At 34.8% G+C, this 14,703-nt stretch overlaps 1 protein-coding gene across 7 annotated transcripts in view; it reads right to left on the bottom strand.

The window, feature by feature from the left end:
- SNTG2 (syntrophin gamma 2) overlaps nucleotides 1-14,703 on the bottom strand; it is a 268,538-nt gene that overhangs the window by 134,123 nt on the left and 119,712 nt on the right. For 6 of the 7 annotated variants that reach the window (XM_065679173.1, XM_065679175.1, XM_065679174.1 and 3 more), the window contains 2 exons: nucleotides 9,211-9,267; nucleotides 9,056-9,113 (listed from right to left, as the gene is read on the bottom strand). In XM_065679173.1, the coding sequence (XP_065535245.1) occupies nucleotides 9,056-9,113; nucleotides 9,211-9,267 (115 nt within the window). The remainder of the gene's footprint in view (nucleotides 1-9,055; nucleotides 9,114-9,210; nucleotides 9,268-14,703) is intronic. The other variant, XM_065679179.1, reaches the window with a different exon arrangement.

The raw sequence follows: 14,703 nt of genomic DNA, 5'->3' as shown, positions 1-14,703 counted from the left end.
AAGGGAGAATAAAAAAAAAATCCAAATCCTTTACAGAAATAAACACAATTAATTAAATGTGATTTCTTGCTGCTCTGTGACACAGGAACTGTATTCACAGAAAAGACTAAGCATCATGAGAGAGAAAGACTTGGAGCAGACAAATTTTCCTTGAAGTTCTGAGTAAAAACTGACAGGGAAATTATGAAGAATCATCCTCCAAAATTACATGTGAATAGCAGGATCGCAGCTGGAAAAAGGTAACCAAGCCAGATTCCACTGTGGAAAAACCCTGAAGTGATGGACATTTCTAACCATATATATACTTCCCATTTTTAGTGTCACATCTAGTATTGTAGTGCAATGAAACATGATTTTTGCTGTTCCATTACTGGTTTTTAATTCTCCTACACTTTATCTATCTGTATCTGTTTATGTTTCTGATTTCCTATCTCTCTCTCTCCATTAATTTTCATTCAGTGTGAGTGTCCCTTAAGGGCAGTTCTGTCACCCCATTCGGAATTCTACTCTCAAATGATCATTGAGTGTATAATTATATCTGGAATTATGACCATTTTATAGAGATTTTACAGTTAGTAGTAAAGCACACTGAAAACATGAGACATGAATTGCTATAACAAACCTTTTTTCAGATGAAATGTTTTAATTCTAAAAGAGTTGGAAAATATTGAACAGGAAAATTGTAGCTCAGATTAGCTCGTAGATGGTGCAGCAGAGAGAACCCACAGGAATGGTTATCAAGATAAATTTATACTAGAGAAAAATATTTCCAGTTTTACATTCACTTCTTCATCATTTGATTTTACCTTTATAGAAAAATACTCACAGTAAGGAAGAAAAATTGCAACATTAATAGTGTTAAGTACTTTAAAGTTTTGCCTTTTTAAGAAAAATCATGACAACTAAGATGTGACAATAAGAAAAGCAAAGCCTTTTTTTTTTTTTAATGTATTGTCTGAAAATTTGAAAGTGACACATTATTACTGTCATTTATTACTTGGGATACTTGCCTAACCACAGCTGTAAGTCCCTCGAGTTTGAAAATAAAAGTAAAAATACTCATACGTCTTACATGGACAGAAATCAGAAATAGGTAGCAATAACTGAGAAGCAAAAGCAATAGTTATGACTATGAGCAAGTTATATTTTATAAAAAAAAAAAAGAGTTCTATTAGCCATGCACAACTAACACTTCCTTAAAAGTCACTGAAGAGCTATTTAAAATTGCAAAAGTACATTTTTTCTCAGAATACAGTCAGTAGTGTTAGAAACTCTTAAGTACTCTATGTGTAAAATCAATCTAAACTTGAAAACATGATAATGACCATGAGGATGATAAAGGGGCTGGAGCGCCTCCCGTATGAAGACAGGCTGAGAAAGTTGAGGCTGTTCAACCTGGAGAAGAGAAGGCTGCGTGGAGACCTCATAGCAGCCTTCCAGTATCTGAAGGGGGGCTAAAAGATGCCGGAGAGGGACTTTTCATCAGGGACTGTGAGGACAGGCGGCAATGGGTTCAAACTTAAATGGGGGAAGTTCAGGTTACATATAAGGAAAAAGTTCTTTACTGTGAGGCACTGGAACAGGTTGCCCAAAGAAGTGGTAAATGCTCCATCCCTGGCAGCGTTCAAGGCCAGGTTGGACAGAGCCCTGGGCAACATGGTCTAGCGTGAGGTGTCCCTGCCCATGGCAGAAGGGGTTGGAACGAGATGATCTTAAGGTCCTTTCCCAACCCTAAGTATTCTAGAATTATATATTTTCAGTATTATTACAATATTTTTTTTAGGTAAAGATAGTCATATGCATTTCAAAATTAATTCATCACTAGCTGAAAAAATTGACAAAGGAATGCAGCACAATGTAAAGGAAGATCAATCTGATCGCACAATTGCAATATTCTAAGGCATAAGGTTAGCTCTAAGATGTATGATTAATATCATATGTAAGAGGCTTTCTGAGCTGAGAGCTGAATAACATCATATTAAGTTAGACAATTTATGAAGAAGTAACATTATCTGAGGAAATAAATTTTAATTTGGCATCTTCAATCTTTCTTTTTTTCCCTAATTATGAAACTAAGTTTCCATTAAATTATATTCTAGTATACCAAAAAGTTTTAAAAGTTGTAGAGATGATAGCTGAAAAACAAACTTGGAGACTAAGGTTGGATGCCAAATGTAGAAGAAACACATGCTTTAAATGAATTACAAGAAAAAAAAGAGATGTAGTTCCTAAAATAGCCTTAAAAGTCTCTGGTTCAGAAACCAGTAAGGGAAAGATCAGAACAGTGGAAAGATCAAAAATAGAACTTTTCTGAAATTGCCAAAGGTTGTTATTAAACTTCTCATATTATTCCATGTGACATTATCTCCAAGCAGAAGGGCTGTTACATTTTTCTTTCTATCAAATACTCTACTGCTCTTGACTGCTTCAGCCTTAAAATCAGCTGGATAAGTTTTACTCTTTTAATTAGTATCTTTCAAGGCAATGGGAATCTCTGTCACAGTTAAAAGATGTTTTCTGTCTAGCTGCTTGCTTCTCCAGTTTCTGTACCAGTTTCTGTGGTAAAAGCAAGTTCCAAATCCAAAGTCCAAAACACTACCCATCCTTGAAGGGACTTCAGGAAGTTCTCTCCTGAACGTATTATATGAATCAAAAAATATTATACAGCTCTTTAATTTCTCTTCATGGAATAATGTCCTGGGTTCAGCAGTAGCAGTCATTTTTCTCCTTCTTAGTAGCTGGTGCTATGTTTTCATTTTTTGACCTGGGAAGAGAGCTGATAACGCCGATGTTTTTCGTTGCTGCTCAAATGTTTGGTCTGGCCAAGGACTTTCTGAGCCTCCTGCTCTGCCAGGGAGGAGGGGAAGCTGGGAGGAAGCAGAGACAGGACACCTGACCCAAACTGACCAAAGAGGTATTCCATACCACAGCATGTCATGCCCAGGATGTAACGGGGGGTGACCCGGAAGGGCTAGGGGGACTGCAGGGTTGGGCGAGGTATCGGTCAGTACTCGCCTGGGGGGAGTGGGGTGAGTTATCTGTTGGCTGGTGCTGAGGTGTTGTATTCTCTTCCCTTGTTATTTCCTTTAGCATTATTATTATTGGTGGTAGCAGCAGTGATTTGTGTTATACCTTAGTTACTAAACTGTTCTTATCTCAACCCGTGGGAGTTGCATTCTTTTCGATTCTCCTCTCCGTCCCTCCAGGAGCAGGGGGAGGGCAGGAAGTGGGGAGAGTGAGTGAACGAGGTTTGTGGTTGGGTTTAAACCACGACAAATAATTACCATTAACGTTTTTTTTTTCAACCTGGACTGTAGTGCTAACAAATTCAAATAGCAAATTTTGGTAATATTTCATTAGATTTCTGCAGTTCATAAGGGATCTAAATTGTCAATCAGAGGGAGGTGAGTAGAAGAAAGAACAGAAACTCTACACATCAATGGCATCCTTTGGCCACAGCTGATTCACTCAACTGCTACCTCAACAGATGACAACTCTGGAACAGATGACAACTGGAAAAAAAGAATGTATTTTTCTTACCTTTTTCAATTTAGTCTGGAGTATAAGAATGATAACCATAATATTAGAGGTCTACTGAAATTACAAGTAATGCTTTTCAGATTTTATATCTATCTTTTTGTTTAATAAATTGCAAAATGCACCCTCTGAAGAAAATATTCATAATAAGAACCTTTAGAACTGACATTTTATGTTGTTGTGCAGTTGTGCAAAACTAATTATTGAAAGTTGATCATCTTCACATGCATGGAGAAGAATTTGTTCATTAATACACTGTCTGAATGCAATTCTTTTTCAGTATCAGGAACTCAATGCACATATTTCTAGACAGAAACATGTATCTATGTACACATATATAAAGCCTCATTTTGGGAAAGTACCTAAGCAACTGCTTAATTCTAGAGCTGTTTCTGATTTTTAGCCAAACCAAAGGAATGAAATAAAATTTCAAACTGGCCTAAACTGGGAATGCTTTGGTTTTCTCTGTAAAGATGAGTTCTGGATTCATCGAGCTCTTAAATCCTATTCAAAAAATTAACATAAATTCTACAACAAAGCAAAACTGCTAAGCAAAACTTAAAAATATTTCATCCCAAATTGTCTTCTGTCCAGGAATTATTTATGAATAATTTATTTCATTGTAACAATGAAAATATTACCATCTAATAAAACATTTACTGCCTCATTTTATATGCCTGTTCAGTTAAATAATCACCTAAAAATTAACCCATTGCATCCTTCTACACAAAGAATTAATTTGATTTAGGTCAATAATTTAAGTGTCTTGCTTTAGCGTTTAACCCTCAAAATAAATTCCAGTAGTAGAAGTCATCCTAGAACCTCACCTCAAGAATTCATCTACCTATACGCTTCTCACTAAATATACAATGAATGCTACTAGACCTCAAGTATGTTCTCAACTATCAGGTTGAATAAAAACTCTTTCCTGAAGCACGGATCAAAATACATTCTTTTTACTTGCTGACTGATCTTTAACAGTTCATTAAGCTGTCATTTCTATTTAGAAGTACTGACTTTTATGGCCTGCCTATTCTTGAGGAGGCAACAATAATAAAAGAAATCCAATATGCTAAGAATATTATGCTATGACTTCTGAAAATAAATACAGAACTGGAGGCACTGGTCCAAAGGAGAGAACAGTGAGTAGATTTGTTCTTATTTAGCTTTCCAGTAATAAAATTGGCAAATATAATTAAAAAAAAATATACAAAATATGAATAATACTAAAAAAACCACTGAAGAAATTTGTAAGTGATATTAGGAAACAAGTGTACAGGTATTAAATACCATCCAACTTTAAATGTCTATGATGAAATAAGACCTTTCTTATGTTCAAAGATGGCCTTGTGTTCAGTCCTCACCTTCATTAGTGTAAAGCTTAATGCAAATTTGTGATCTATTCTGACTCCCTTTTAAATGCAAATGCCTCCATTTGGGTTTAAATCATCCTTAATCTCGACCTTCTGGCTCAGTGGAATGAATCTCCCAGGCTGATGAAGCCAAGGCAGCTGTAGGGATGAAGAACATCAGCTATGAACTAGACCATGCTGTGCAGATTGACTGTAATCTCTCATCAGGTCCACCAACTTGTTATGACTAGGCTTGGTTACCCCAGTTCTACCACTCTTGAGGATAACTGTAGTCAACACATTAAAAATACCTATAAGGGAAGTATCACATATGCTTCCATACTAAACAATCTTCGCTTGGCACCTAAATGCACATGAAACTGTTAAAAGCCCTCATCAACCTGACACCATGTCCTCCAAACAGATGGTCCTGAATTCAGGCAGCCAGGATGTGATAGTTGGACACAGTCTGTGTTTGTAGAGCACATGGTTTTAAGCCAAGAATGTTTCAGTGGCTGAATGTCCCAAGTTCATTCCAGTCCTGCCAGGGTATATAGCAACCCTCATCAGAAAGGACTAAACATAAAATAGAGGATTGTTCAATGCAGCAGAATGTGAGATAGAAGTCAACTTTTATCACAAAGGGAGGAAAAATGTTTTCAAGTTGTGCTCTTAATGAATTTCAGCTCGTAAGAGAAGACCTTTTTTGAAACTGGCAAAATGCAAACTATACCTATTCCACCCAGTTTTATTTAATTTTACTTAAGTATTTTCAGCATGCCTAAGTGAGCTGAACCCACTGTACTGTTTCATTGCTGCTGCTTGTATGACTCCACATGTTAGATGAGATGAGCAGAACAAACAGCAGTAGCCAGATTACTGCAGCATGTCTCATGAAAATGGAAAGTTGACAAGGTTAGATTTTAATGTTCATTTGTTTTTACAGTCCCCACCCTTTAAGTTCCACAAGTTCATAAAGATGCTTTAGTAATTACAAATGGGAGTAACAGATCTGAGAAAGATGGAAACACATGAAAGCTCATTTACCCATATATTGTGTCTAAGGATTCTTTCTACTTAGTGGATCTGCCAAAATTTCTTACAAATTCATTGTACAAGTAAACCTGACCTGATGCCTTTCAAATTTTCAAATATTCAGTTACACATCTCTGAGAATAAGACTCTACATCTATTTGATTGTAAGCTTTCTGCAGTTTTTACCAAATTGTTAATGCTAATTCTAACACATACATAAAAATAATAAACATCTAGAAGCTCTTAGCAAATCACCAACTCTTGCACAATGTTTGTGCAACTATTGTACAATGGTAGAGCACAATGTACTCTATCTTAAGCCAGTTTCAAAGGAAAATACAGGAAGAGCAATACTGTATTAAATAATATTAAAAAAACACTAAAGAAAGCATAAATCAGTTTTAGAAATACATCATTACTATCTTTTAATCACCTGGGAGATTATAAATCATGCTGCTAATATGCTGCATTAACTGGATGATTTTATATATGGGTAGGAGAAAAAAATCATTGTTTTGAAGTGAAGTAACAACCAATAGGATTAAAATTATTTTGTAGATAATTTTTGACATTACTTTTGATTTTGTAAATGTGTCTGCATTTATTTGCTTTCATCCTGCCTGGCACAGTCCCTCAGAAACTAACTTTACCAAAAGATTTGGTGTTATGAAAAAATGTAAGCTTTGTTAGAATGGAAGACAGAATCCACAGAAAAATGTAAAAGGCTTAAACTCAGTGATGAGTCATTGGCACTAGCAAAACTTGCTCTTACTTAATACTGCTCAGGAAAATCTCAAGACATTGTTCCTGTGATTTGTAATACATTGCACATTAGTCTCCAGCACTGAATGATCACTTAATCTTGTCTTTCAGAAATGCAAAGTTACGCTTTTGAATTGAGTTTCTACATATGTTTCAGTGAACTCATTCAAGGAAAGTCTTATTGAATAGAGTGAACTAGGGTAACTTAAACTGGAATTTATAAACATAGTGATCACAGCCAAGAGGTCTCTAAGCCAGTCAAAAACTGCAAGAATAATATTTATTACTGTTGTGCTACAGAAGTGCTTATGTTGAATAATGAAATAAAATCCAATTGAAATATTCATCCTGTCTCAACAACTGAAGTGCAAATGCCTTCAGCTGCTGCTTACGGTCAATACCAACAAAATCACTTCTCCTATATCTGAAAAAATTAAAGAACACAAAGTTAGCTGACTACATTCTTTAGGACAGCACAAAGGTTATACAGGTATAAAAACCAAGCAACTCCTTTTTATATTTTTAGCTTTAGAACTATAAAATAGTACTGTATCCTAACAAAGTAAAGGTGCAAACATGATCTTGCAGAGTTTCATATAACAGGCACTACATTTCACAGAACTATCAGAAGTTATCAGACTTTTAGAAAATCAGTACTTTAGTCAGTAAGGAGAATTTTAAAATCCATCACAGTAAAATTCCTGATAAGAAATCACTTCTGATGTATTTTCAAATGTTACATGATACATGAAACAAAAGTTGCATGATACAACTTTTTTTTTATTTTTTAAAATTCAGTATATTTGCTTGAAGCAGCAACTAATTTCATTGCTTGACTCAATGCCACCTTTGAAGCTAGCCGATCAGTTTCACTGTTATAAGTACCTTGTACAGTGAAAGTAGAATGAAATCCCCAATGAAAATTGGTGATTTATTCACACTAGGAAAATACAGAAGTTCGGTCCAAAATCTGGTTTGAGATAACTCTGTATGAGTCTCATCTTTCCCTCATGCTTAACATCTCCTCTAATTTTATACAACATAAATACTTTCCCAGATGCATAAAACATATATATAAGTAGGGAGAAAGAATGCAGGTATTTTTAAAACGCTTATTTTCCCTTAAATAATATTACCAGATTGTTACCTCTAACATTAAAGCGCTAGAATCTTAAAACAGAAGTAGTCCCTCAAGTTCATATGTGAAATAAATTCGAACATACTCTCTTCATTACTATTATTTACTAATTAATATGATAATATTGAAGTAATTACTTTTCAAACAAAATAAGGACCCCTGAAGAAAATGAAGAGGAGAAAACCAAGCACAGCCTGTGAGCTAGTGAAGCAAGAGGCTTGCCAAGCAAATGTGCTTAATCTCCACTGCAGCAAAGCAGGAAGAGAGGCTGATGAATTCAAAAGATTGTGTCAGTGGCTCTGAGTTGTTTAAGGAGCAGGACATGCACTGAGGGTCACAGTGCTCTGCTCTGTCTTTTCTTGCAGGAAAGATTAGATGAAATGCGTAGATTTACTCTAGAGAAGAGAGGAAACACATAGAAGCTTATAACACAAACACATTGAATCTTCAAATATGTAAAAGAATGCCTCAGCAAAGAAAATAACAAACTAGTCCCCACATCCATATCTAACAGAGAAGAAAATGTGACTTTGTTTTTCATCAGCTAAAAGACCCTTAGTTCATGTTTCAAGGCACTGCCCACCCATGTGAAACTTACTGAGGAGCCCCTTTGTTTTCCAGTGCAGCTCTTCAACTTAACCAAAATCAGTCCAAGCTCTGACACTGTCTCCCAAAGGTTCCTTTTGCTAGATAAATGTCAATGTAATACTTAACTGGGATAGACTACACTGATTTAAATCTTCTGATATCATAACCATAATAAACATTACAAATCACTCTCTGCTTGCAACTAGGCACAGTTAGTCGTATCACATAGCAGTGAATTATTGAGTGGGGAAAAAAATATGTCTGGTTTGTATTTTTTTTATTCACTGTGTTATTAAGTACATCAGCAGATCTCCTATGTCACAGTTTTGTTTCCAAAAGTAACATTCAAGACTTTGTTTACAACAAAACTGTCTTACTGCAGTAAAAAATATGTTTTCAGAAACCATTACTTACCAGTAAAATTGCAAGTATAGCTCCTAAAGACTTGAAAAGATAATAGATTTTGAATTCAGCACAAAGGCACGCGGACCTTTTGGACATTACAGAATATCTCAAAGGTAGCGTAAGGCTGAAAGAGTGAGCCACAAGTGTTTTAATTCTCAGTTTAAAGAGAATTTAATTTTTCAAAACAATCCATATATACTACAGTACTGTGTAAGTAAATAACATAAATGTAAGTTACCTGCTTGGTCTTTAAATATTTTTGATATGACGACAGGCACTTTGTGCTCAGCACCACCCTGTAAAAGATGTGTATTAACCATGAGATCTCGATTAAGACTGAAGTGCATTAGCTGTACTGAAAAATTAAAAGAAGAAATGAGAAGGGATCCATACCTTTATGCTTAAGCCCAAGCCACCAACTGGTTGTCTATGAAGTGTAACAGTTCTGTGCTTTAAAAAATTGTAGAAAAAATAAATTTAGGTGAAAACACAATATCTGAATAAGCATAGAAGTTGGTTTAAAACTTTTTTTTTTTTTTACTTCTAAAAAATTCTTTCTCAGAGATAGCCTAGAACCTAAGCAATCCAGTTCTGAAGTACCATTCAATACCAATTTATAGGCACTTATTTAATTCCTTACCATAGAGAGCAGAATTTGTGTATGAATTCTGCATGAAGACTTTCAGTATGTTTTTTTTTTTTGTATCGCTTAAGTGATATTCTTCCTAAACAGAAACTTTTTACATGCTTTTGCTTTGAGATACGCATTTTCATAGTTATCACGTGTGCATGATATTTAGTCTCATTTTTCAATCACAAATACCAACATTTTCTAATCCATATCTTTAGTACCATTTTATGCAGCATCTGCCAAAAGACTTTTAGCAAAAGTCTGCATCAAATGGTTACTTTCTTGTGTTTCGTATTTAAGTGCATAAAGAAGAAAACATTTATCAATATTTTTCTACAGCAACCTATCATATGTTTAACAGTATGCTGAATTTGACATTTCATTAGTATGTAACTCTTGATGCCTGACAACATAATAATAGCAATTCATCGGCTGACAGTAATTATAGAGTAGTGGGGAATTTTTTTTGCAACATGCTGAACAGCACTGCAGAGAATGCAAACTTTACAGAACTTCCTGAACATATAGGAGGGTATATTTAGATCAGCTATTAAGAAAAGGTTAATTCCTGTGTATTAGCCTTTGTGAGACACTGGCACAGGCTGCCCAGAGAAGCTGTGGCTGCCCCATCCCTGGCAGTGTTCAAGGCCAGGTTGGATGAGGCTTTGAGCAATGTGGTCTATTGGAAGGTGTCTCTGCCTGGGAAAGGGAGGTTGGAAATAGATGACCTTTAGGATTCCCTTCCTACCCAAACCATACTGTGATTCTATGATTATAAATTTTTTCCTTTTCAGTAGATTATATGAGATTTTATATATATATATATAATATATATATATAAAATATATATATATAATGTTTATATATATAAAATATATATTATCATATGAGATTACTCCTATATGTATATTTCCTGTTGTATATTTTACAATTTCACTAATTCAGCTAAATATAAATTACTATTTCAGTAGTTAAGCCCATAAATTTCAGATTATATAATTCAGCTCTACTGAAATCTGTGCTAATTCTGATTGTTTCATAGGTTTTCTTCATTTTGAATTGCATCAAAACTTTTTACCAAAATTATTATATGCACTGACAAAGCTCTGATTCAATCTGAATTAGAATATGGGGCTGTTCATCCTGGAGAAGAGAAGGCTGCATGGAGACCTCATAGCAGACTTCCAGTATCTGAAGGGGGCCTACAAGGATGCTGGGGAGGGACTCTTCTTCAGGGACTGTAGTGACAGGACAAGGGGTAACGGGTTCAAACTTAAACAGGGAAAGTTTAGATCAAATATAAGGAGGAAATTCTTTCCTGTTAGGGTGGTGAGGCACTGGAATGGGTTGCCCAAGGAAGTTGTGAATGCTCCATCCCTGGCAGTGTTCAAGGCCAGTCTGGACAGAGCCTTGGGTGACATGGCTTAGTGTGAGATGTCCCTGCCCATGGCAGGGGGGGTGGAACTAGATAATCTTAAGGTCCTTTCCAACCCTAACTATCCTATGATTCTATGACTCTACCTTTAAATTCAGTGACTCATTTGCAAGAAAAATTTTCTACAACATAAATCCTGTCTGCTTGTTTAATTAATGTTTCTTTTCACCTATGCTTAAACCTTGTAAACAAATTATCCCAATATATCCCATCACATAGGGATGATGGAATAAATATTTTGATAGTTTAGATTGCTTTAGCATTATCAAACAACAAATACAAAATCATTACGTGGATAGCTTTAGCCATTTTATGAAAGACAAGCAAGGTATTATTTATTGGCATCTTACATATTCAACTGCCACTAACGTGTTTTCATATGGTTGATAGGTACATTTAAAATTATAATACTGATGATATAATTGAGATTGTAGCCCTATGAAGCAATTTCTTTATATAACATTGTAATAATAATTTTTATGATTTCATAGTTCATATAGCATTGCTTATTTCAGAGCTTCAATATTTCTGTGAAAGACAGTTTTGAAATAAGGTATTTATTATGTACCTCAACATTTCCTTTGTAACAGATTTTTAAAATTAGAGCTACATTTGAAAAATGCAAAATACTTCCTTCTTTTAAAGATATGTAAAAGTAAAATGCCAAAAGCCGAGGATCATCAAGTGTCATAACCAAGATCATCTACACAAGCTGACAGATAGATTTTTCTTTGTTATTGATTTTGAATTTCAACAAGTCGAACAGTGTACAATTCCAGGATATTAGAAGAAAATTAATACTGAGTCAATATTGAAAATATATGACTAGAGCCATAGATTTTCATTATATTACAATACTTTAAGGTCAGGTGATCATAAATCTGGCAATGAACTATCCTTTCCATTACGGATTAATGGTAAAACCAATTCACAAGGATTTATAGAGAAATAGTTTTAAAGAGGAAAAGTTTTGTGGAAAAAACCTTTTTAAATTACATGAATACTTGCTATGAAACTTAAAAACTTGCTGACAGACTTGTAACAACCCTAGAATGGCACTGATCTGACACTCTAGAAAAACTCGATCAAAAATGTAAAACAATTTAAAATAATATGGTGTTGTTTAAGCACATGTAAATTGGTTAACTAAAAGAAAACCAAATCAAAATATAATTGAGATAAAGCAAATATTTAGTGGCTCTGCTTCTTGTGGGACAATGACAGTACATAGATTACCTTTAAAAAAAATAAAAATCAGTGATCTGAAAAAAAGAAATCTACATTAATTGCAATAAAGTTTTTAGGGACCACACTTCTAATAATGGTAATGATGGACAGGCTCCAAGCATACAGAACTTTAAGGTCATTTAAGGTCATCCTTGTAATGAAGAAAACAGCTGAAACAAATAGAGAAAAGCACTCTATCTGCAGAATTTGGCCTTCCCCAAAAAACTAAACACGAGTCATGAAGACTATGAGAAAAACCTACATTCCTGCAGAAAGCCACTGCCAAAATCACTAGTATAATCCTGCATCATTGGGAGACTATTAAGAAGGAGCAGAAAGACTATAAATTATTTCTGCACCTGGCAGTGATCCCCACTTTAAATAATACAGGTAGTTCTGATATGCTCATTTTGAAAATGCTGCAAAGAAATTGGAGATGTAGCAGGCAAGAGCCACAGGAACACCAAATACCTTGAGAGATTTGTGTAGCAGTGAAACAGATGCCAGGAGTTAAATATATTTACCTTTTTCAAAGCACTTTTCAGAGATGGTTAAGCACAGTTTTAAAGCATCTTCCTTGGCAGAAGACAAGTAACTCTCACAGACAGATACAGTGAAAATTTCAGAGACTTGAAGTGGAAAACAGACACATCCAGACAAGCTTTTAAACTCTGGTACTATGACATGCCACAACCAGACTTTTTAAGAAACACTATTCTAGTAGTAACATGGCTTTGAGACCTTACAGTGTACAGCTATTTCTTTCTTCATCCTTATTTAAAGCGTAATCTGTCATATTATTTCATGAACACAACCTTAATTTAGTTCTAAACACAGTATTACTAAAATACTTAGGGCTTGTTTTATCCTAGTAAGCAGTACAATATTTAGGTACATCCACATAAATTAAATTAGTTTCCCAGCCTGAATTTATATCCTCATTCTACAGAGCAAGAATGGAGGCACACAAAGACCCAAGGACAACTATTCTGTTCTAGTGATGTGAAATGCCTTAGTATTTTCAGTATTTGTATGAACTTTATCTGTTCAAAGTATCTTGTTGACCAGCTTCAGCCTTAGCTTTGAATGGTCAGCATTTTAACCCATTATAATTTCAGATTAGAAGAGATGCACCTAATGCTTGATCAACAGTGTTAATCTGGCATAATTCTAACTTTCTAATATTTGACTTTGCAACTTCATTTTAAAGGAGGAAATTATTTTTTTTTTTTGTTTGGGTAAACCCTACAAATTCCCATGGCTCACTATAGGCTAGTTTCCATTTAGTCCTTCGTTTGGACCTTTAAATTCATAAAATAGATGCTCACTACTCAAAAAAAAAAAAAAAAAAAGAAAAAAAAAGGTAATTTAGAAAATCTGTGGGTAATTTAGAGATTTAGAGGAGATTCAACATTAGATACCTGCTGAATTAAATGTCCGGATTTGTAAGAAAGCATGCTAAACAGTAATTATTCTCTTTTATCTGACCTCCGCACTCTGTCCCCTCTAACTTACCCTGTTGTCCTATTATCTTTTCAGGACTTTATTTAATTTTGTTCCTCTTGATCTCGCAACTCAAAGTTCAGGAAGATATTTTTCACTTCTTTAAACCAAAGAACAGACTGTCTTACAATTCCTGTCTCACAAGCCATGCCTATGCTAAAATAAAGCAGGCTGGAGGATTTTCCCCAGCAAGGCAACACAGTATAACTCCCAACCAACACTACCAAATTCTCTTTCCTTGAAAACATTATGACTAATACTGCCTAACTGGAACACTACATGACACATGTCATCTCCTGATTTGGTCTGAGGCATTGTTTAAGAGAGCTTCAACTCGCATTGGCCAAAACCGAGACACAAGAGTACACCAACACCCATTATAGACAATTTGGCACAAGTCAAAATGCAGCCAGAGACTGCTCTCACATAGACAACTGTGGGCCAGTGTTGAACTTGTGCTACAGCATGTGTTTTATTTTCTAGAAGAGATAAAGTCACATAGACCTGTGTATGATAGATTTTGCAGTCCATAAACAGAAAGGAAAAGGGACACTGATATACATTAACTACAAATACAGATGTAAATTAAAAATTTCTAATTATCCCTACAAGTACTGGTGGCATTGGCAGTCATGTACAATAAAAGCATACATGTAAAATAATATACATCTTAGTAGCAGATTTTATTTAAATTCAGATAGAAAAGCATGTAACATTCTGACAGCTGTTCCATAGTGAGACAAAGTCCAAGGAACATTTAAAAAATAAATCTGTTAATATATTCTAAATGATGATGCTTCTATACCTGGCACTACAGATACAATTCTAATAGCATCACACTAATAAATCATTTTATAAACTATGTAATAAATATACTAATGCTGGTACAAACAAAGGTTAGCCAAATTCAGGTTTCATGAAAGCAAGTCCAACTGACAATACTATCTGCCAAAGCAGAAATTTCTGGTCGCACACTTGAGCAACTACTGGCAACATAATTCCTGAATGTGGACTATTTTACTAAAAGTAATGCTGTCTGCCTGCCTCTGGTTTTTCCTTCAAGCTATCTGCTGTGCAAAGTTGGAAGGGC

Source organism: Lathamus discolor, chromosome 5, assembly GCF_037157495.1.
Source record: "Lathamus discolor isolate bLatDis1 chromosome 5, bLatDis1.hap1, whole genome shotgun sequence".
Classification (NCBI taxonomy): domain Eukaryota; kingdom Metazoa; phylum Chordata; class Aves; order Psittaciformes; family Psittacidae; genus Lathamus; species Lathamus discolor.
This window is presented reverse-complemented; position numbering and strand designations above follow the sequence as displayed.